General features: G+C 33.3%; 1 protein-coding gene across 1 annotated transcript in view; it reads left to right on the plus strand.

The window, feature by feature from the left end:
• Window positions 1-8,164: 8,164 nt before the first annotated feature.
• The window catches only part of SYCP2 (synaptonemal complex protein 2), a gene marked incomplete at its 5' end in the record, with an annotated part of 59,837 nt that continues 46,526 nt past the window's right edge, over window positions 8,165-21,475 (plus strand). Inside the window, 12 exons of the mRNA XM_080814210.1 lie at window positions 8,165-8,188; window positions 9,190-9,333; window positions 10,106-10,234; window positions 11,023-11,127; window positions 11,441-11,465; window positions 13,600-13,685; window positions 14,319-14,404; window positions 14,680-14,714; window positions 15,575-15,717; window positions 15,798-15,850; window positions 17,045-17,090; window positions 18,053-18,148. Of these exons, the coding sequence (XP_080670336.1) occupies window positions 8,165-8,188; window positions 9,190-9,333; window positions 10,106-10,234; window positions 11,023-11,127; window positions 11,441-11,465; window positions 13,600-13,685; window positions 14,319-14,404; window positions 14,680-14,714; window positions 15,575-15,717; window positions 15,798-15,850; window positions 17,045-17,090; window positions 18,053-18,148 (972 nt within the window). The remainder of the gene's footprint in view (window positions 8,189-9,189; window positions 9,334-10,105; window positions 10,235-11,022; window positions 11,128-11,440; window positions 11,466-13,599; window positions 13,686-14,318; window positions 14,405-14,679; window positions 14,715-15,574; window positions 15,718-15,797; window positions 15,851-17,044; window positions 17,091-18,052; window positions 18,149-21,475) is intronic.

The following is a 21,475-nucleotide window of genomic DNA, read 5'->3' on the forward strand; positions in this document are numbered from 1 at the left end:
CCAGAGAGAGAGAGAGAGACAGAGCGAGCGAGTTCTAAGGGGGAGAGGCACCGACAGAGGGAGGGAATCTCAAAGCCACCTCCCTGCTAAGCATGGAGAACCCTAAGAGGGGCTCAGTAACGTGACCCAGGAGATCACAACCTAAGCTGAAACCAGGAGCCAGATGCCCAACTGACTACACCACACGGGCACCATAACTATTTTTTAAACAGACGTTTTCTAACATATACAAAATAAACAGAGTAGTATAATTAACTGAAATCCCCTTCTTTCAAAAGCATAAGCAAGAAAGAGGTTTCTCTGGGGCCTGAAGGTTTGAGTTACAGGAATGAGTGTCTGTGTTCATGGTTATAGGAGTTGCTGGCCAGGGGTGAATTCTAAGTGAACAGATGATTCTTGTGTGCTCCTTAATAAAACTGTGTGTGTGTGTGTGTGTGTGTGTGTGTGTGTAGGACAGGGACAATGATGTACAAAACGTTACTATTTTTGTGCTTTGTGCTTTCCATGTCTTAAATCCTTCTGTATTACAAAGTCATGGAGATATCCTTCTGTTTTCCCTTCTAGTAATTTTTAAACATTTACGTATTACACTGGGTAATTAATGAATCTGTAGTTTATTTTTGTGAATGTGGGAAATAGAGGTCTGAATTTTTTTTTCATATGGTGAGTCAGTTTTCCTAATACCATTTATCAACTAGTTTACCTTTTCCCCTCTGATTTATAAAGCCTTATATATGCATGAACTTATGTGTTTGGGTATACATTTGGACTCTCTTCTGTTTTATTAATCCATTTATTTCCTACTAACACTTTTTTTTAGTAATTGTGTCCTCGTAATATTTTTAAATATCAAATAGGATTATTCTTCCATTTTTTACTTTATTTTATTTTAAAAAATTAAATTCCAGTATAATTACTGTACAGTGTTTTATTAGTTTGGGGTATACAATATGGGGATTCAGCAGTTCTATACGTTACACAGTGCTCATCACAATAAGAGTATCTTAATTCCTTTCACCTATTTCACCCATCCCCCTACTCTCCTTCCCTCTGCTAAGCAACAGTTCTCTATATTTAAGAGTCTGTTTTTGTTTATTTCTTTTTTTCTTTATTTCTTTAATTCCACATATGATTGAAATCATGTGGTATTTGTCATTCTTTGACTTATTTCAGTTAGCATTATACTCTATAGGTCTATCCATATTGTTACAAATGCCAAGATTCCATTCTTTTTTATGGCTGAGTAATATTCCATTATGTATATATACCACATCTTCTGTGTCATTCATTTATTGATGGATACTTGGGCTGTTTCCGTAAATTGGCTACTGTAAATAATGCTGCAGGAAACTATAGGGATGCATATATCTTTTGAAATTTGTGTTTTGTATTTGGGTAGATAACCAGCAGTAGAATTACTGGATCATATGGTAGTTCTAGTTTTACTTTTTTGAGGAACATCTGTACTGTTTTCCAGAGTGGCTACACCACTTTGCATTCCCACCAGCAGTGCACAGAGGTTCCTTTTTCTCCACATCCTTACCAACAGTTGTTTCTTGTGTTGTTGATTTTCACCATTCAGATAAGTGTGAAGTGATATCTCATTGTTATTTCGATTTGTATTTCCCTGACACGTGATTGCGAGCATCATTTCATGTGTCCGTTGGCCATCTTTATGTCTTCTTTGGAGAAATGGCTGTTTTTGTCTTTTGTTCATTTTTTTAATTGGATTTTGTTGTTGTTGAGTTATATGTTATTTATGTATTTTGAACACAACCCTTATAAGATATGCCATTTGCAAATATTTTCCACCATTTGGTAGGTTGTCTTTTTGTTTTGTTGATTGTTTTCTTTGCTGTGCAGACTTTTTATTTTAATGTCATCCCAATAGTTTATTTTTTATTTTGTTTTCCATGCCTTAGGAGACCTATCCAGAAAAGGGTTGTTATGGCTGATGTCAGAGAAATTACTGCCTGTGCTCTCTTTTGAATTTTTATGGTTTCAGGTTTCACATTCAGTTCTTTAATCCCTTTCGAATTTATTTTTGTGTATGGTGTAAGAAAATGGTCAGTTTCATTGTTTTGCATTGTGGCTGTCCAGTTTTCCCAGCACCATTTGTTGAAGACACTGGCATTCTCCCATTTTATATTCTTGTCTCTTTTGTCATAGATTAATTGACCATATAATTAATCATGGATTTATTTCTGCACTTTCTGTTCTGTTGATCTATGTGTCTGTTTTTTTGCAAGTACCATACAGTTTTGATTACTACAGCTTTGTAATATATCTTGAAATCTGGGACTGTGATACTTCCAGTTTTGTTCTTTTTCAAGATTGATTTGGCTATTTGGGGTCTTTGTGGTTCAATCAAGTTTTAGGATTATTCTAGTTCTGTGAAGAGTGATTTTGGTATTTTGACAAGTATTGTATTAAATCTGTAGATGGCTTGGGTAGTATGGACATTTTAACAATATTTTTTCTCCCAGCCCTAATAGCATTCCATTTATTTGTGTCATCTTTAGTTTTTTTCATCAGTGTTTTATAGTTTTCAGAGTGCAGGTCTTCCACTTCCTTGGTTAAGTTTATTCCTAGGGATTTTATTACTTTTGGTGCAATTTTAAATGGAATTGTTTTCTTAATTTCTCTTTCTGCCACTTCATTATTAGTGTATAATGCATCAGATTTCTGTATGTTGATTTTGTATCCTGTGACCTTACTGAATACATTTATCAGTTCTGGTAGTATTTTAGTGGAGTCTTTAGGGTTTTCTATGTATGGTAGCTTATCTGTAAATAATGAGAGTTTTATTTCTTCCTTACCAAGTTGAATTCCTTTAATTTTTTTTTTCTTTACTGATTGCTGTGGCTAGGACTTCTAGTACTGTGTTGAATAAAAGTGGTGAGAGTGGACATCCTAGACTTGTTCCTGATCTTAGGGGGAAAGCTCTCAGTTTTTCACCACTGAGTATGATGTTAGCTGTGCATTTTTCATATATGGCCTTTATTATGTGGAAATATGTTTCCTCTAAAACTCTTCACTTTATTTTTGAATGGTATTTTTGCTGGCTATAGAATTAAATTTGTAGTTTTTTCTATCATCACTTTGTAATTTCTTCCTTCCTCTCTTTTTTCTCTTTCTCCTTCCTTCTTTCCTCCCCTTCCCACCCTTCCTTCCCTTTCTGGTTTGTTTTGTTTTTTGTTTTTTTAATTTGCTTTTTTTTTATTGTGTTATGTCAGTGACCATACAGTGCATCATTAGTTTTTGATGTAGTGTTCCAAGATTCGTTGTTTATGCACCCCACCCAGTGCTCCATGCAATACATGCCCTCCTTAATACCCACCACCAGGCTCACCCATCCCCCCCAACCCCCTCCCCTCTAAAACCCTCAGTTTTTTTCTCAGAGTCCACAGTCTCTCATGGTTCATATCTCCCTCTGATCCATCCCCCCTTCACTTTTCCTTTCCTTCTCCTAATGTCCTCCATGTTATTCCTTATGTTCCACAAGTAAGAGAAACCGGATGATAATTGACTTTCTTCTTAGCACTTTGTGATTTCTTATAGTGTCCTTGTCTGGCTTTGGTATCAGGATAATGCTCACTCATGTAGTGAGACTGGAAGTATCCCAACTCTTCTGTTTTGGGGAAGAGCTTGAGCAACATTGGTTTTAGTGTTTGGAAGAATTTACCAGTGAAGCCATCTGGTCCTGGACTTTCCTTTGCTGGGAGGTTTTTGATTACTGATTCAGTCTCTATACTTGTGACTGATCTGTTCAAGTTTTCTATTTCTTCAGGATTCAGTCTTATATTTCTCTAGCTTATATGTTTCTTCTGGGTTTCATTTCTTCTAGGTTGCCCATTTCATTGATGTGTAATTGTTCATTGTCTCTTGCGATCCTTTATATCTTTATAATTTGAATTGTAATGTTTCTTTATGATTTTATTTGAATCCTTTTTTTTTGTTAACTCAGCGAAAGATTTGTCTATTTTACTTTTCTTTTTAAAAATCCAACACTTATTTTCACTGATGTGTTGTCTTTTCTGTCTGTCATTTATTTCCACTCATATCTTTGTTATTTCCTTCCTTCCACTAATTTTGGCCTTACTTTTTTCTTCTTTTTCTGGTTCCTTGAAGTGCAAAGGTAGGTTGTTTGAGATCTTTCTTTTTTCTTTTACTGTAAGCATTTTTCACCATAACCTTATCTTTTAAAACTGCTTTTGCTATATTCCACAGTTTTTTTGCTATGTTGCTTTTCCATATCATTTGTCTCAAGGTATTTTTTTTTAAATTTCTACTTTGATTTGTTGGTTGTTCAGAAGGATGTTGTTTTATCTTCATATAATTGTAGAATTTTTGGTTTTCTTCTTGTGATTGATTTTTAGTTTCATATCCTTGTGGTCAGAAAAGATGCTTGATATGATTTCAGTTTTTTAAATTTATTAAGACTTGTTTTGTGGCCTGAAATATGGTTTATGTTGAAGAATCTTCCATGTGTGCTTGAGAAGAATGTGTATCCTGCTGCTGTTGGATGGAATGTTCTGTAGGTGTCTGTCAGGTCTGTCTGGTCTAACATGTAGGGTAAGTCCAATCTTAAGGCACTTAAAAAAAGACACTGTTCTAAGTCTTCTGCTTTCATAGTTTTTGTTGGTCAGCTATCCGTTTTATTGATGCTACTTAAAAGTAATTTTTTTTTTTAACTCTCTGGCAGCTTTTAATGTTTTTGTTTGATTGTCAGCAGTTTCTGTGGTGCACCTGGATATAGTTTTCTTTTTCGGTCGGGGGTTCTTACGACTTTTTGAATCTATAGTTTGACATCTTTTATTGGTTTGGGGAAATTCTTTCTCATCATTTCTTTAGGATTATTTTTGCCCCATTCACTGTCTCCAAGGATTTCAGTGACGGATACATAGGACTTTATAACTTATCCCCTGTGTTGTTTTGTCTTCTAGTTTCTCTTCTCATATTTTTGTTTACCTTTGTTTCTTTCTGGATATTTTTTTCTGATGTAGCTTCTATTTCTATAATTTTCACCTGTGTGTCTTTCCATTTTATTCTTAATAAATTTGTTATTGGCTATTTTTGTTTCTAGAATTATCAATTCTTTTTCAGATTCTCTGTGGCCTTCCTTACTCCCCACCCTAGTTTCTAGTTTTCTGTCAAAGTTCTCAGTCTTTCTGAATAATCTTTATGTACACAGTATTTACAGTTACTTTAAAGTATTTGATAATTTTACCATCTGGAGGTCCTATGACCCTGTTACTCTGGGCTACCTCTGCTATTCCTATTCCTCATGTGTTCATAGATGCGTCCAAGTCTATGAATTATACTTTAAGTATTGCTTTGGTTTCATCTTACAGAGTTTTGTATTTATACATATTCACTTAAATATTTAGTCATTTCCATCTTTTTATATCCTGCAAAGGGACATATTTTAGTTTGCAAGTATAGGGAAAGTTTGAAGCTGTCTTTGTAGCTGATTTCTAAATTTATTGTGAGGACAGGGTATCTATTATGTTATTCTTTTGCATGCTTTGTTTTTGCTTTTGTGGGTTAAGATTTTCTTTTTTATTATTCAGAAATAACTTCACTGTTTGTAAATTTGTCTTCTTTGGTATTTAGTGGACTCTTTAAATTTGTGGATGTCTGTTTTTATTTTGGGAAAATTCTTGGCTGTTATTCGACTGTTGCTACCTCACTTTTTTTTTTTTTAATTTTTGGAATTCTTATTGGGTAGATATTGGAATGTCTGCATCTCTCCTTCATATCTCAGCTTTTTCTTGTATGCATTTTGTCATTTCATTCCTTTGTGATATTCTGTATTGTATCACCCAACGAAGAGTTGCTCCTGCAGACAGCTACCCTCTTAAGCTTCAGGCTTATGACAATAGTGCCTGTAGTGGATGCTTAAAGTTCTAGGCTAGGTCATTTCTCAGTAATCACCCTTGTGGTTGTTGACCTCCAGTACATATTTCTTACCGCTGTATTTGAGATAATACTTTTCATATCCTCCCCCACCCCATTTTCTATCTATGAAGCAAGCCTGTGTGTGTGTGTGTTAAAATCTTTTAACAGTGTGTGATACGACATTCTCAAATAGAACCAGGCTAAATTTCTATTTTCTGTGATGGCCTGGAGGGAATTAAGGAAAGAGTGAAGCCAAGTAAAATATAGGCAAACCTCTTCTTTGGAATTGGGGAAGCAAAGAGTGGGTCCCTGAGTTTCCAATATTTTCAGGATCAGAGTTCTCTGAGTGAGGCAAAATGACAAAATGACTCCTAGCTGTTTAGAGATCTTGGAATCATTGTTGGTATACTGGAATTCCCAGCTAGCCATGGATCTAGAACTGCCCCATTCGTGTATCGGCCAGAGCAGACAAGCACAACCAGATGGGGCATAATCACAGCCAAGCCCTGACTAGGTTTGGATGGAGTAGCTGGACTTCGCAGCCGCTCAACCCTGGAGGCTGGCCTTGGTCATTTTCATCCCTTCGCAATAGCCCAGCCTCCATGGTACTGATCCCATGTTTTGGATCCCACTTACCTGAAGTTCGGCAAGACTTTATTGTACTTTTAAGAAGGCATATAAGCGTAAATTAAAATAAAGCTTGCCTTTGACAAATAGCAAGTTACAGTCTTGTGTAACTCACTATTCTTCCTCCCCAGGGAGCTGACAGACCCTCCCAACAGAGTCTTCCTCTCCCTCTCTCCCCTCACCACACGCACAACTACACACACACGTGCAAGGATGTGTATACTTACTCCTAGAGATATAGTGGTAAGACAATGTTTCTTTTTTTTTTCACATAAATGCCATTACACAGTATCATTTGGCAACATGTTTTTAATTTAAAATTGACTGCAAATATCTCAAATTCTGGTTCATCTGTTATGTTTACGAAATTGATTATCATATACCACGTTTTATTCATTCTTCGCCTTCCCTCCCATTCCTAACTCCTTTCTAGGTACTTTTGAATTTTTGCCACTCTAAACAGTGCTACAAAAGCATCTTTAGACTTAGCTCCTTATGCACATGGAACAAATGTTTCTTTGGGGATCGATTCCCCCCCTCCCGGAGTTAATTTGAAAATACAAGAGATTTTTTTATTCATGCCTTTTGTCCGCCTGATATGTATGCCCTCATTGGCACTTAATTTCTCTATTAGCACATCTGCAAGAAAGTAGACTGTGACTAACACCACTTGTCCTTATAACTACGTAGTCCTGTATTCATCTTGGGCTAATTAATTAATTGTCTCTCTATGTTGGATTTCCTGGTGTTTCTATTATGAAGCTTTTCATAGTACAGATTATATTTTAATTGCTCCAGTTATAATATCTTGAAAAGATGGTATTTCTTTTCCTTTATAGATAGAATGGCCAAATCACATTTAAAAATGTTAGATGCTTTTGTCAAGATGGTAGGTGATGCAGGGGTGCCTGGGGGCTCAGTCAGTTAAGCATCTGCCTTTGGCTCAAGTCCTAATTTCAGGGTCTTGGGATCAAGCCCCACATTGGGCTCCCTGCTCCCTGCCTCTCCTCTTCCTCTCTTTCTTTCTCATATAAATAAATAAAATCTTAAAAAAAGAAACATGGTAGGTGTTGCTATGTGTAACCCTGTTGATTCCCATTTCAATCCTCTTTGAAGAGACGGTGTACTTGGGGTTTCTTTTCCTCCTTTCACTGAACATTTGTTCTCATATATTGTATATGAGAATACTCTCCCCTTCTTAAATATTATGTTACTAGACCGAATTTCATTTACAGATTAATTCAAGATTATTTTCTTCTTGTTCCTAAAGTTGGAACAAGTATAGCAGGAATCCCTAATGAGAGAGATCCAGGTTTGTATTTTTTCACTAACTAGTTTTGTGACCTTTTGGCAAGACTTGTGACATTTACTTAAGTAATCTATAAGAAGAGAAGGCTTGAATAAATGATCTTCAGACTTTCCTCCAGAAACTTCCTTGACCAGATGCACCTGTGTAATTTCATAAATAGTGAGGAGCTTGAAATTATTTATTGCCTTGAGTATAAGCACCAGTGCTTATTTATGTGTATTAAGATTTTGAACGATGAACATACAGAATAGATTATAAGATACTAAAAGCATATGTTTTGTTTTTACAGGTGTTTGTTTTGTCTTGCTGTTTTAAAATTAAGTCAAAATGCCCATAAGACCGGATCTCCAGGTAGGTAGTCTTAGACCAAAAAGAAGGAAGTATTTTAATTCCTAAAATCACTTTTGTTTGTTTATAGGTGTTAAGTGCTGTATTTTTAGGAAAAAGGAAGCTTACTTGTTTTTATGAAATGGTCAAGAGTGGAATAATTTAAAATGTTACTCTTTCATTTTTTTAGTAGATTTGTTTTCAAAATCTTATTTATGAGGTATGAAAGATGCTGATTATTTACGTATGCCTTTTATATTGAAAATTATGCAGTGATTCATGTATAATTTATGTCTGGATATTTTTATGTCAGGGTCTAAAACTAAGATACTGGGATTTTGGTAAAAAGACTTAATGTATCTATTTAAGATGTATGCAATTTACCACCCAATGTGGTGATCAGATTATAGTATAAATATTCCTTATTAGTGATGTTATACCTTGGTAGTAAGGATGGTAGATTTTGTAAAGGTTATAAATGTATAACACAAATTATATATTTAATTCTTAAATTATATTGATACAGTTGCCAAACAGTGCTTTTATCTGTCCTTATGCATTTTTTAAAAACTATTTAAACCTCATTAAGAAACTGATATTCGGATGTGTTAGGGTTTTATCCATGGTGTTAAGTATTAATTACTATAGAGTTTATTTTGTTTCTTTCATTAATAGGTTTCTTTTTTGAGCTGAACATAATGATGACTTTACAATAAAGGATATGAAGTGGAAAATTAGTAATATATATATATTAGTAGTATATATATATTAGTAGAATGAATATATATATATATATACACATATATATATATGTTTTATGTAGAATCCTGGTATTATGGAAGAAGCTTGATCTCTATCTCTGTTACTCCAAATTTAATAGTGGACAGCTTTAAAAAAAATGAGTGAATTAATATAAGCTCTTCTGAGAATTTTCATGTGACAACAGTTCTTAAATTACTGGATTGTATATGGTGACTAATTTTGGTTTTGATTCAATCTCTGTGCCATTAACTATATTTCTCTAGCAGTTGGAAAAATGCATTGATGATGCTTTAAGGAAAAATGATTTCAAACCTTTGAAAACACTTTTACAAATTGATATTTGTGAAGAGGTGAAGATTAAATGCAGCAAGCAGTTTTTCCACAAGTTGGATGACCTTATATGCAGGGTAAATACTCCTTTTTGTTGAATGATTGTTAAAATTATTGGATAGCACTCTTTCTAGGAAGAAACACTCCATTGGAAGAAATGAGTAAAAAGGCTTTGGCAAGCTTGTTAACAGTTATATAAATAAGTGCTCATTTTAAAAAAAAATCCGGAGTCCCAAATAACATATTAGACTACTATTTTCTAAATACAGTATATAAAAAGTTATGTTTACATTGTGTTGCCACTATTAAATGTTACCTAAACTGAGGAAAAATAGTTTACCTATTTGAAGTTTGAAAAACTTTAAAAATCTATCAGCATATTGTTCATGTAATGGGGACAGTGCTTGGTGCTTTGAAAGATAAAAACAAATAAACAAAAATTATCCGAAATCCTGGACTTGATTTATTATATGTAAGACATTTTTTATACCAGAGAAAAGGTGATTATTGACAGTACCCCAGTATCTGAGATTTGTTATGAATCTAAAAGATTGAATAAAAATTTATTTTGATTGGCTAAATACATAGAGCTTTTTGGAATTAAAGGTAACTGATTCATTGTACCATAGTCTAAAGTTTCTTGAACTTATACAAATCTGCATTTTTGTGCTGGGTTTCTCATTCACAGGCTGGGTGGCTTTAAGCTTTGCTTCTCTAAACCACACTTCTGTATCTGGCAGTATGGAGATGATGGTAGTAGCTGACTTTCAGGATATGTGAGGATTACACAGTGCCAGTTCCACACTATTTTGTATTTACAGATGTTTAAATATATATTTTTTGTTTTAGGAGCTTAATAAAAAGGATATCCAAGCAGTTTCAACCATTTTGGTTTCTTTTGGACGATGTGGCAAAAATATCACTATATTGGGGCATGCCGGACTTACAACTATGATAAAGCAAGGACTGGTCCAAAAGATAAGTATAGAATGTGTAATATTTATGTGAAGGGAAATAAGATTCAAGATGTGTTTTCTAATAAAATAAATGTTCAAACAGTTGAAAAATAAATTTGGGGAGTTTACTTAAAACTTTAGGTAAAATATTTTTGTAACCTGAGCTATATGTTACAAAGATAAAGATCAGAAAGACACCCTCTACACCAGGCTCCTTGAGGATCATGTGAATTTAAGGTCACAAGACTCCCTGAGGCCTTTACTTGCTTTATTTTCTCTTATCTATTTACTGTCTAACTTTGTTTTTCTTTTTATATTTCTTATTATCTATTTCCCATGCTAAAATGTAGAATATTGATTTTATTTGTTTTATTCATTTCTGTATACCTAGCACTGAGAATAGTACCTAACATGTAGTATATTCTCGAATATATGAATTAATTAAAGTAAAATAACACCAAAACTTCTCAAATAGTAATAATGCCAAAAGAACTTAATTTATGATGATTTATTTTCATCTATTAATGAATGTACCTGAACTAGGAATTTGAAAGGGGAAATCAAGGTCTTCTGCCTAGAATTAGGATTAGTTCAGCCATTCCCACCTAAACAATGGTAAAATACAGTGAGTTACCAAAAAATGAAAACAACAAAGATGTTTTCAAACATGAAACTTCTTTTAGTATAATACTGGAATTTTTATTTTTAATGTTTCTTTATTCCTAAGTTTACTGTTATGCAAGATAAGTACATTCTTAAAGTTATTAAAATTGAATTCAAAGTAACTAATGTATACATTTCTCTTTTTACATGGTTGCCTGGTTTGAAAAATCAAAGGAGATTATTCTCAGCCGAGGAAATTCAAAAGATGAGGCAGTTATAAATATGATAGAAGACTTATTTGATCTTTTGATGGTAAAAATCACATTGATTAACCAATCTTACAAGCATGTGTTTATTTAAAATACAGTTTGTGTTCTATATGTCCAGAGCTGAAAAGTCACCAACAGATTGGTTAGTGACTTGAGTGGATTAGTCTGCTCAGATTATATAAAGCATTTATCCTGATAAACACAGTAAATAGTTAATAAGTTAAATAATTACATGGTGAATTCAAATGGGATCTGTTACTTTAATACTGTTTTTAATATTTACTACTGTATCAATACACTATAATGGTTTATAATACAAGATGATAAATTACAAATTAAATATTCTTTTTTTTCAGGTCATACATGACATCAGTGATGAAGGTATAATAAACATTTTCTTTCTTTTAAAACAATAATTTGCTTTTAGGGTTTTAGTATAATTTTGCAGTCCTCAGAGTATTGTCCTGATATTAGGAATCTAACTATTTAATTTAGTGATCAACAACCTTTTCCTGTAAAGGGCCAGATAGTAAACATTTTAAGCTTTGTATTAGGACCAAGCAAAAGAAATCAATGATACTATATAGTTACTTGTATAACAAGAAAGAAAACAGATTTCCACAGAGATCTTGGTACAATTCAAGATACAATAATTGAGTACAGTGTTTTTGTAATATAGGTCAACTAATGAGACTAGCGCTCTTTTGAGGCGATGACATTTCACTTAATTAAGGCTCAGAGTTAGTGTTTGCTCTTATCAGAATTGATTGCAAATGTTCATTTTTTATGCTTATCTATAATGAGATTTTATGTAAATTGCATTAGAAAATGTCTTTCCATGTAGATAATGCCAAATACTGGTATCAGTTCATGAGCATGATTTTTAATTGAGCATGTTCATCACTTGGAAAGCATTTATGGAATTATATTAGATTCTTAGTATTTGCCTTTTAGAATGTCATTGCATCATGGATGAATCACTTTCAACGGAAGGCTGGTAGAAACTCCTCAGCCGAACGTTTAAATGGATTTTGAAATATGGAAATTTCCTTTGTACTTCATCAGTGTTCAGAAATGATGCTGGACCTGTAATTGAAACTTAGAAAAAAATGTACTCCTGTAAATGTGTGTGGGAATGGAGATCTCGCTCCTTGTTTTAATTTTTGACAACCTGGGAAATGGATAAAACAGTTCAGCATTATTGTGATTCAGATAACCTTCCTTTCATTGAAATGACTTTAGTGAAGTATAAGTTTCTCATATAAGAATGATTTTTGCCTTATAACTTTGGGTTGAATTCATTAATAAATATAAACTCTATAGCCCATGCTAATTACTAAAGCTGTTCAGTTACTGGCTAAATTCCTGAGAGGAGAATGAAACTCAGTGCGATACTGCTGGTTCAGTGATGCAGATATTTCCGTTGAGTACCTACTGATGAATAACAGAGCCATATGAAATGGGCAGTAGGGTGGACTTGGTTTGTAGGCCCTAATTTGCTAACTCTTGACCTAATGGGACAGAATTTTCAGTCTGTAGAACACATAACAACTCATTCTCACTTGCAGATGACCGTTGTTTTATGCCAGGGCAGCAGTCCAGCAAATTATTTTATCTCTGTTGGTTGAAGAAGAATTACCTAGGATTGGTCACTGAGGCTGGAGAATTATTTATAAATAAAAGGACAGTTTGCCTTCAAAGCCAAAAATTTTTAAAAGCTCAATTGCTATTTACTTCGATATAGTTAATGCTACCTTTTCATTGATTGCTTTACAGCTGACATATAATCTAGCCTAAACTTTTAAGTTTTTAGGGAAGAAAACAGTCCTAAAGCATCAATGAATATGAAGTAATCCATGTGTTTTTTTAAGTAAATAATTATATCTTTTTACCTAACTAAGTGTTTTTATTCTTTTTTTTTTTTTTTACCTTCAGTGTAGTTACCTGGAAAATTGTGTATTTTCTGTTGTAGTATCGCCATTATTTAAAATTATTTTTTAAATTTGCATTATGAAATAGCATGTGGCAAATTCCTCTGAATATATTTAGTATTGATAAAACCTTGTCTTTTGAGACTAGGGTTAACTTTAGAAAAAAAGCTCAAGATGTTTAGATCTTTATATCAAGGAGTGATTATGGCCATTATGGAGCTTTTGATATATGATTAAATTAATGAGGCCAGTTTTCATAAGAACTTCATGATAGAAATTTCACTTTTGAACTATATTTATTTCATCTGAAAAAAGCCCTACTACCTTAAATCTGAAAGGAGAAGCTGAATCTGAAGTTATGCCTTTGCCAGCTCAAGATGAGTCAAATCTGTTGAGAGGTGTTTTTTTCAAAGCCACAGAGCTAGTTAGTGGGACAACTAGGACTGGATTTCATGTTTCCTGTTGCCCAAGACTGTCAGTGGGCCTTTTCGGAACTAGTACATTCTTTCATTAATTCATATAAGAAAAGATTGCCACTTAAAAGAATTTAAAATACACGTTTATTAACGATTTAAAATTTTCAGGTAAAAGGCAAGTAGTGGAAAGTTTTGTGCCTCGAATCTGTGTCCTGGTTATTGACTCAAGAGTGAATATTTGTATTCAGCAGGAGGTAAAACCATTTGTTAGATTATTTTAAAAAACTAAAAATGAGAAAGTGAAGCACATTTAGTAGCAATTCATCAAAATGAGTAGTTTTTTCTTGGTACTGAATTAATTATGTAGTATATTTCTGTTGTCTTAAATTCATTGTCTGACATGATGAATAAATATGTTACCCAAATATTTATTGAAAATTCATAGCTATCTGTGTTTATATATGCATATAGCTTGTATGAAAATAAATTATAGCATCTAGATATTAGGAGTTCTCAGTATTTAAATGTTAAAAATAACCTATGTTAATATGTGTATGTGTGTGCATATATATAACCATAAGAACAACTATTAAGTAATAGTTTTTGTTCCTTTAGTTCTTATAACAGAGTAATATTAAACATATGTCTTATTGCAGAGTATAACTGGAATCATGGTATATTTTATTCTTGATATCCTTTGTTTCATGCTTTTTGTATTCACTGTTTTATACTTGATATTCTTGACCCTTCTCCATTCCCTACTTAAAATGCTGTACTAAAGGGAAAAAAAATAGGCTTCTAAGTTTGTATACCTAGAATATTTCTCTAAATACTTTATGTTTCACTGAATATATAAAGTTAATGAATTATCTTTTTTTCTTTTCTAGACTCTCAAAAAAATGAATGCTATGCTTGACAAAATGCCTCAAGATGCCAGGAAAATACTCTATAACCAAGAAATGTTAATTCTCATGTAATAATTTGTACCATATTGCTTTAATTAGTGGTTCAGGTTAAGAATTTAAAGGATATTTTAGAAGGCTGTAAGACAACCATGAGTTGCATTAATAATTAAAACTGATAAACAAACTGCTGTAGATTTCTAATATAATTTATGGTTATATTTTCTGCAAAAGTCTATGATACTCGCCAATTGTAAATTTTAGTGAAGTTTTTGCCCCCTAAATATGTGGGTTTTTTATTTAATTGATACTAGTTTGCTATGTAATCTGTTATTTTGATTTACAGGAGTAGTATGGGAGAAAGGATTTTAGATGCTGGAGGTAAGTATGCTTTTTCAAAATGTTCATATTTGGAAGTATTCCAAATGTATTAGTAAAATATAATATCTCTTTAGTCAAAATAATATTAACATTGTAATGTAGTGAGATTATGTGAGGGAATTATAAACTATGTACAATCAAGCAATTTTCAGTTATTAATATGTGATTAAATGATCTATATCTATGAGACTAAAATAATAATTAAACATGACAGTAGGAGTCTTCAGATATAAATTGTGCCTAATGGTAGACTTAATGAATAACAATTTAATTTTCTAACATATTTGAATTACTTTTCCTAAGAAATTCCTCAAATGGTGTTTTGTGAAATTATTAATATTTTGGGTACTTCAAGATTTGTTTTTAAACAATGAGTTTTTTAAAAGAACTCAATCTTTTCTAAGTTTCGTATGAGAAAATTTTGATGTAGTGGTTTACATATCAAACCAACCACTGGTTAAAGTACTTTGGAATGACTGTAACCATCATACAAAAGTAAAAGCTTCTGTGATTTGTAGACTATCCTGTGAGTTATTTTGCAGTTCACAACTCTAATAATGGAATGGCAGAGTCTTTGAATATTTAGGAGTTTCTTTCAAATATTCTTTTTTTTTTTAAAAAAGTTTTACTCTTTTCTTCTATTAGTAAACTTGTTATTTGCACCAAACTTCTTGTTTGGGCTGTATTCATTTCTGTACTGATGAGATCTGTCTAATCCATATGAACAAAACAGCAAAAGATGAGTGAATGACACCAGTATTTTCCTTCTTTCTCTTGCTTGTTCTAATTGCTTGTAACCAATGACTTTTATAAACTTATTTTTCATACTTTCTAATAATACATTAACAATTTTTTTTAAGATTATGACTTACAAGTAGGTATCGTAGAAGCACTATGTAGAATGACTACAGAAAAACAAAGACAAGAATTGGCATGTCAGTGGTTTTCAATGGATTTTATTGCTAATGCATTTAAAGGAATTAAAGATTCTGAATTTGAAACAGTAAGTAGTATAAAAATAATAAATTAACAATAGGGGTTTTCATTACTATGCTTTTTTAAAGTCTCTTTTTTTAAAATTAGGATTGCAGAGTATTTCTCAACCTTGTAAATGGCATGCTTGGAGACAAGAGAAGGTAAACTTAATATAGTATTCAACCATTTACTGATAAAAAAACACAAAAACTAGCCCAGGCCAGGAGGCAGCACACAGTGTTGTTGAACCTTTAAAATGTATTTGGTCTTTGGGATGTAAAATGCACAGGGATATTTAAAACAATATTTTTTTGTAATGCCATGTATAAGTTACTGCACTGGTCGACTGAAATAATCTCCTGCGGGTCTTATTTTACTTTGTACTTTTTAGAGGAAACGTATATTTGTATTTAGTATTTAAAAATTGGTTTATTTAGAATTGCATATACCTTATATAAATTTAGTGTTTGAGGAATAATAAAAACGTAGTATTAATATTGCCTCCTTCATCCACATACTGGAATAAAAATATATAGCAAACAAATTATCTTTTTTTAATAATTAACACACTGTAACACTAACCTCTTTCTGAGGTTATTTCATCTCAGGAATGGGCATGAAATGAAAAGTAAATAACACTTTTGATAGTAACAGAGCAGTATTTGCATTTCATTCCCTGGCATCATATCATAGATGCTCAGGACACCTTTATTGAACATTTACTTCATTTACTAAGGAAACAAGGACAGGGTGAGGGTTGAGTACAGGGACTCAGGCTCTTTGGATTTGAATCATAGGTTCCCCTCTTCCTATTCTAATGTGGGCAAATTATTAAACTTACTTGCCTCAGTTTCCTTAGATGTAAAATGAGAATACAGTAATACTTACTTCATATGTTTGTTGTAGAAATTAGATGAGATGATTATGTTAAGTGCTTATAATAAAAAATGTCTGACCAAGAAAGTGTTCGGCAAATTCAGTCATTTTTATTAGCTGTATTAGTCACTTCTACTCTTCTTTTCCTGTGTAAACCCTATGGGAGCTTCCACTATCTTAATAGTATAAGCAAAATTAGGAATTTCTCCTTATACTCTATAGCATAAAAAGTAAATTGGTATAGTCACTGTAGTTAGAAGGGGAGGTTGAGTAGTATCCTCAAAATAATATACTTTTTCTTCAGAAACACATTTCCACTAAACTCTTATTTTAGTTTAGAAGGAGATACGATTTTATTTAAATCATTAGGACCACAGCCTGATTACCTTTTGATCCTAGACATGATTTCTATGGCTAGTCAAGATTACAGTGTGAAGGCTTATTAATATTTTTTTAACATGAACTGCTTTTTATTTCAGGGTCTTTACATTTCCTTGTTTATCAGCATTTCTTGATAAATATGAGGTAAGTTTTAAATTTAACATGTTGGGGTACCTGGGTGGCTCAGATGGTTAAGCGTCTGCCTTCAGCTCAGGTCATGATCCCAGAGTCCTGGGATCAAGCCCCACTTTGGGCTCCCCGATCAGCGGGGAGTCTGCTTCTCCTTCTCCTTCTGTCTCTCTCCCTGCTCATGCTCTCTGTCTGTATCTTTCTGTACCAAAAGAGTTAAAATGAATAAATGAATGAATGAATAAATGAAACATGTTTTAGGTATTAGATGAACTTTGATACAGATCTAGTGAATTATAGGTTACAGGTTGACAAGAATATTAAAAATAGTCATAACTTGATCACAAATACAGCTGGTCTAGTATTCTGTATCTAAGAGCCATTTTATGAAGTGAAGTATTTATAGCCAAGGATAACTGAAATATAAAGGCTGTACTTCAGATTTGCTTGTTTTCCCTTTAAGTCAAGCCCATTATTGATTTAGCATTCAATAATATAGTCAAACTAATATTTTCAACCTTTATTTGTACTTGGAATATTTGTGATTTTTTGGAGCTAGTTAATTTCTGTGTAAGGTACTAAAGCAGCATTTCTTTTTATTGTTTCTGATTAAATGTTGTGCTTGGCTGCTCTTTCTCTTACCTCACCTTCTGGCTGTCCTCTCTTTATTTTTATTTAAAGATTTTATTTATTTGACAGACAGAGATCACAAGTGGGCAGAGAGGCAGGCAGAGAGAGGAGAGGAAGCAGTCTCCTTGCTGAGCAGAGAGCCCAAAGCGGGGCTTGATCCCAGGACCCTGGGATCATGACCTGAGCCGAAGGCAGAGGCTTTAACCCACTGAGCCACCCAGGTGCCCTTCCTCTTTTCTTTAAAAAAAAAAAAAAACAAAACCTCAACCAAGAATATAACATAGTCATCATTTTCTACTGTCATTTTTAAAATCATTGTATATAATAATTGTTTATTTTTTTATTAGTTGCAAATACCTTCAGATGAAAAACTTGAGGAATTTTGGATAGATTTTAATCTTGGGAGCCAGACTCTATCATTCTACATTGCTGGAGATAATGATGTAAGCTTTATTCCATCTACCATTTTATCTTTGTGTGTGTGTGTGTGTGTGTGTGTGTGTGTATATATATGTTATAAAATGTTTTAATTTAAGAATGTGGATTTTTGTTTATTTGTTTTTCTGGCTATTTTAATAGATTTCAGTATTAACCCTATAGTTCTGATTAGCATGGTAGCCCATTCCATTAATTAGTAATGAAGATTATTTCTGATGTCTAATTGCAACAGAAAAATTAATGCTAGATTTTAATACTAGTATTTTAACCTAAGATTTTTCAGAAATAAATTACATGTTAATTATCTAACATTTAACACTCGTATGAACATATGAACTGGAATCTAGAAAAGATACCAGTTACTCAAATGTAGAGGCACTCACTTAAAAATACTTTAACAAATACTGGTAAGTGATCTTATCCATTCATAAAATCTTCTATTTGAAAATAGTAAGGTATTGATTCTTATGGTAGTGTTTGGAAATGCTTTAGTTCTTTACGTGCTGTATTGTAGCTATATTTAAACCTTCCAGATGTTATATTTTCTGACTTCTTTTTAACCTGAAGAGAATTCTCGAGCCATTGTTTACAAATATCTACCACTTAATATTTAGTCCAGGGGCATACTTCTAGTCTGGACTATATAGTTGCTTTATAAAAATCCAACTAAGAGTTGATCTGCATTTACTAATCTAATTGCAGTTGCTAAATTTTAATGAGGCATTAGTCTTTTTACTCTGTCTCTTATAAAATCCTGCGTTTTGTTCCAGGTAAACTATAGATAGACATTAAGCAAATGCCCCTGAGGTTATCCACATACTGTTATTTCTTTTTATTTTAGAGCATCTTCATAGAATACTTAATTAAAATTGAGTTCCAAATATTAGCACAGCTTCTCAGGGCCACTCACAGTTTTAATTGGTGTATTTATTCCAGTAGGGTTTGTAGGAATATTTTTTAACTAGTTTATCTTTAGAAATGAACTTCAGTTTTGGGAGAAGAGGGTGGAATAGGATCGATGTAGTCCCTGCCTGCACTCAGTGTGGTCTAATGGATGATTCCAACAAGAAAATAAGCAATTATAGTATGATATCCGGTAGGTAGAGTATAAAATGCATTTATAAATGTTAAATGCCTGCCATGTGCCAGAAACGAACCTAGAAAGGCAGGGAGAGTCCTCCAAAATGCATATTTAGAATTCTCTCTTTCTTGGATTTCTCTAGCAGTAGTACATTCACCCTGTATTCTCTCTGACTTTCCTAAAAGCCATTCTCCGTGTAGTGGCTGCTTAAAATCCTCCTTCTGTCTCTTTAACATTGTGTATGAGGGTCATTGTGATCTGGTCCTTGGCTATTTCTCTGACATCTCAGACCATTCTCTATGCTTACTACGTTCCAGCCACGTTCATTTTTTTTTCTTTCTTTAACAAAGATCGCGCCCATTTCAGATCTTTCTACTTGTTTGTTCTTCTGCCCAGAAACTTCCAGATCTTTGCATCTCAGTTTCTTCCCATTTAGATTTCAGTATAAGTGTTGCTTCTTTATAGAGATACTCTCTGGTAACTCAGTCTAATGTTTAAAGTTGCCTCCCACCCATATGATCCCCTCAATAGATGCAGAAAAAAATATTTAACAAAATACAATATCCTTTCTTGATTAAAAGTCTCCACAGTGTAGGGATAGAGGGAACATACCTCGATATCATAAAAGCCATTTACAAAAAGCCCACTGTGAATATCATTCCCCATGGGGGAAACTGGAGAGCTTTCCCCCTAAGGTAAGGAACAGGACAGGGATGTCCACTCTTACCACTGTTATTCAACGTAGTACTAGAAGTCCTCACCTCAGCAGACAAAAAAAGGAAATAAAAGGCATCTGAATTGGCAAAGAAGTCAAACTCTCAGTCTTCACAGATGACATGATATTTTATGTGGAAAACCCAAAAGACTCCACCCCAGAATTGCTAGAACTCATATAGGAATTCAGCAAAGTGGCAGAATATAAAATCAATGTACAGATATCAGTTGCATTTTTATATACTGAAACAGAAGAAACAGAAATTAAGGAATCAATCCCATTTACAATTGCACCCAAAACCGTAGGATACTAGGAATAAGCCTAACCAAAGAGGGGAAGGATCTATACTCTGAAAACTATAGAACACTCATAAAATAAATTGAGGAAGACACAAAGAAATGGAAAACACTCCATGCTCATGGATTAGAAGAACAAATATTGTTAAAATGTCTTTGCTACCTGGAGCAGTTTGTACAGTCAATGCAATCCCTATGAAAATACCATCAACACTTTTCACAGAACTGGAACAAATAATCCTAAAATTTGTATGGAACCAGAAAAGACCCTGAATAACCAAAAGAATTTTGAAAAAAGAAAACTAAAGCTGGTGACATCACAATTCCGGACTTTAAGCTCTATTACAAAGCTGTAATCATCAAGACAGTATGGTACTGGCACAAAAACAGACAAATAGATCAGTGGAACAGAATAGAGAGCCCAGAAATGAACCCTCAACTCTATGGCCAACTGATCTTCAACAAAACAGGAAAGAAATATCCAATGGAAAGAAAGTCTCTTCAACAAATGATGTTGGGAAAATTGAAAAGCCACATGCAAAAGAATGAAACTGGATCATTTCCTACACCATACACAAAAATAAACTTTAAATGGATGAAAGATCTCAATGTGAGACAGGAATCCATCAAAATCCTAGAGGAGAACATAGGCAGCAACCTCTTTGACCTTGGCCACAGCAACTTCTTGCTAGACACGTCTCCAAAGGCAAGGGAGACAGGCAAAAATGAATTATTAGGACTTCATAAGGATAAAAAGCTTTTGCACAGCAAAGGAAAAGTTGACAGAACCAAAAGACAACTTATGGAATGGGAGAAGATTTTTGTAAATGTCTTATCTGAAAAAGGGCTAGAATCCAAAATCTATAAAGGACTTAATCAAATTGAACACCCAAAGAACAGATAATCCAGTCATGAAATGGGCAGAAGGTATGAACAGACATTTCTCCAAAGAAAACTTACAAATGGCCAACAGACACATGAAAAAAAAAAATGCTCCACATCATTTGGCATCAGGGAAATACAAATCAAAACCACAATGAGGTACCACCTCACACTAGTCAGAATAGCTAAAATTAACAAGTCAGGAAACCACTGATGCCGGCAAGGATGCGGAGAAAGGGGAACCCTCTTACACTATGGGTGGGAATGCAAGCTGGTGCAGCCACTCTGGAAAACAGTGTGGAGGTTCCTCAAAAAGTTAAAAATAGAGCTACCCTGTGACCCAGCAATTGCACTACTG

This window comes from Martes martes, assembly GCF_963455335.1.
Source record: "Martes martes genome assembly, chromosome: 9".
Taxonomy (NCBI): domain Eukaryota; kingdom Metazoa; phylum Chordata; class Mammalia; order Carnivora; family Mustelidae; genus Martes; species Martes martes.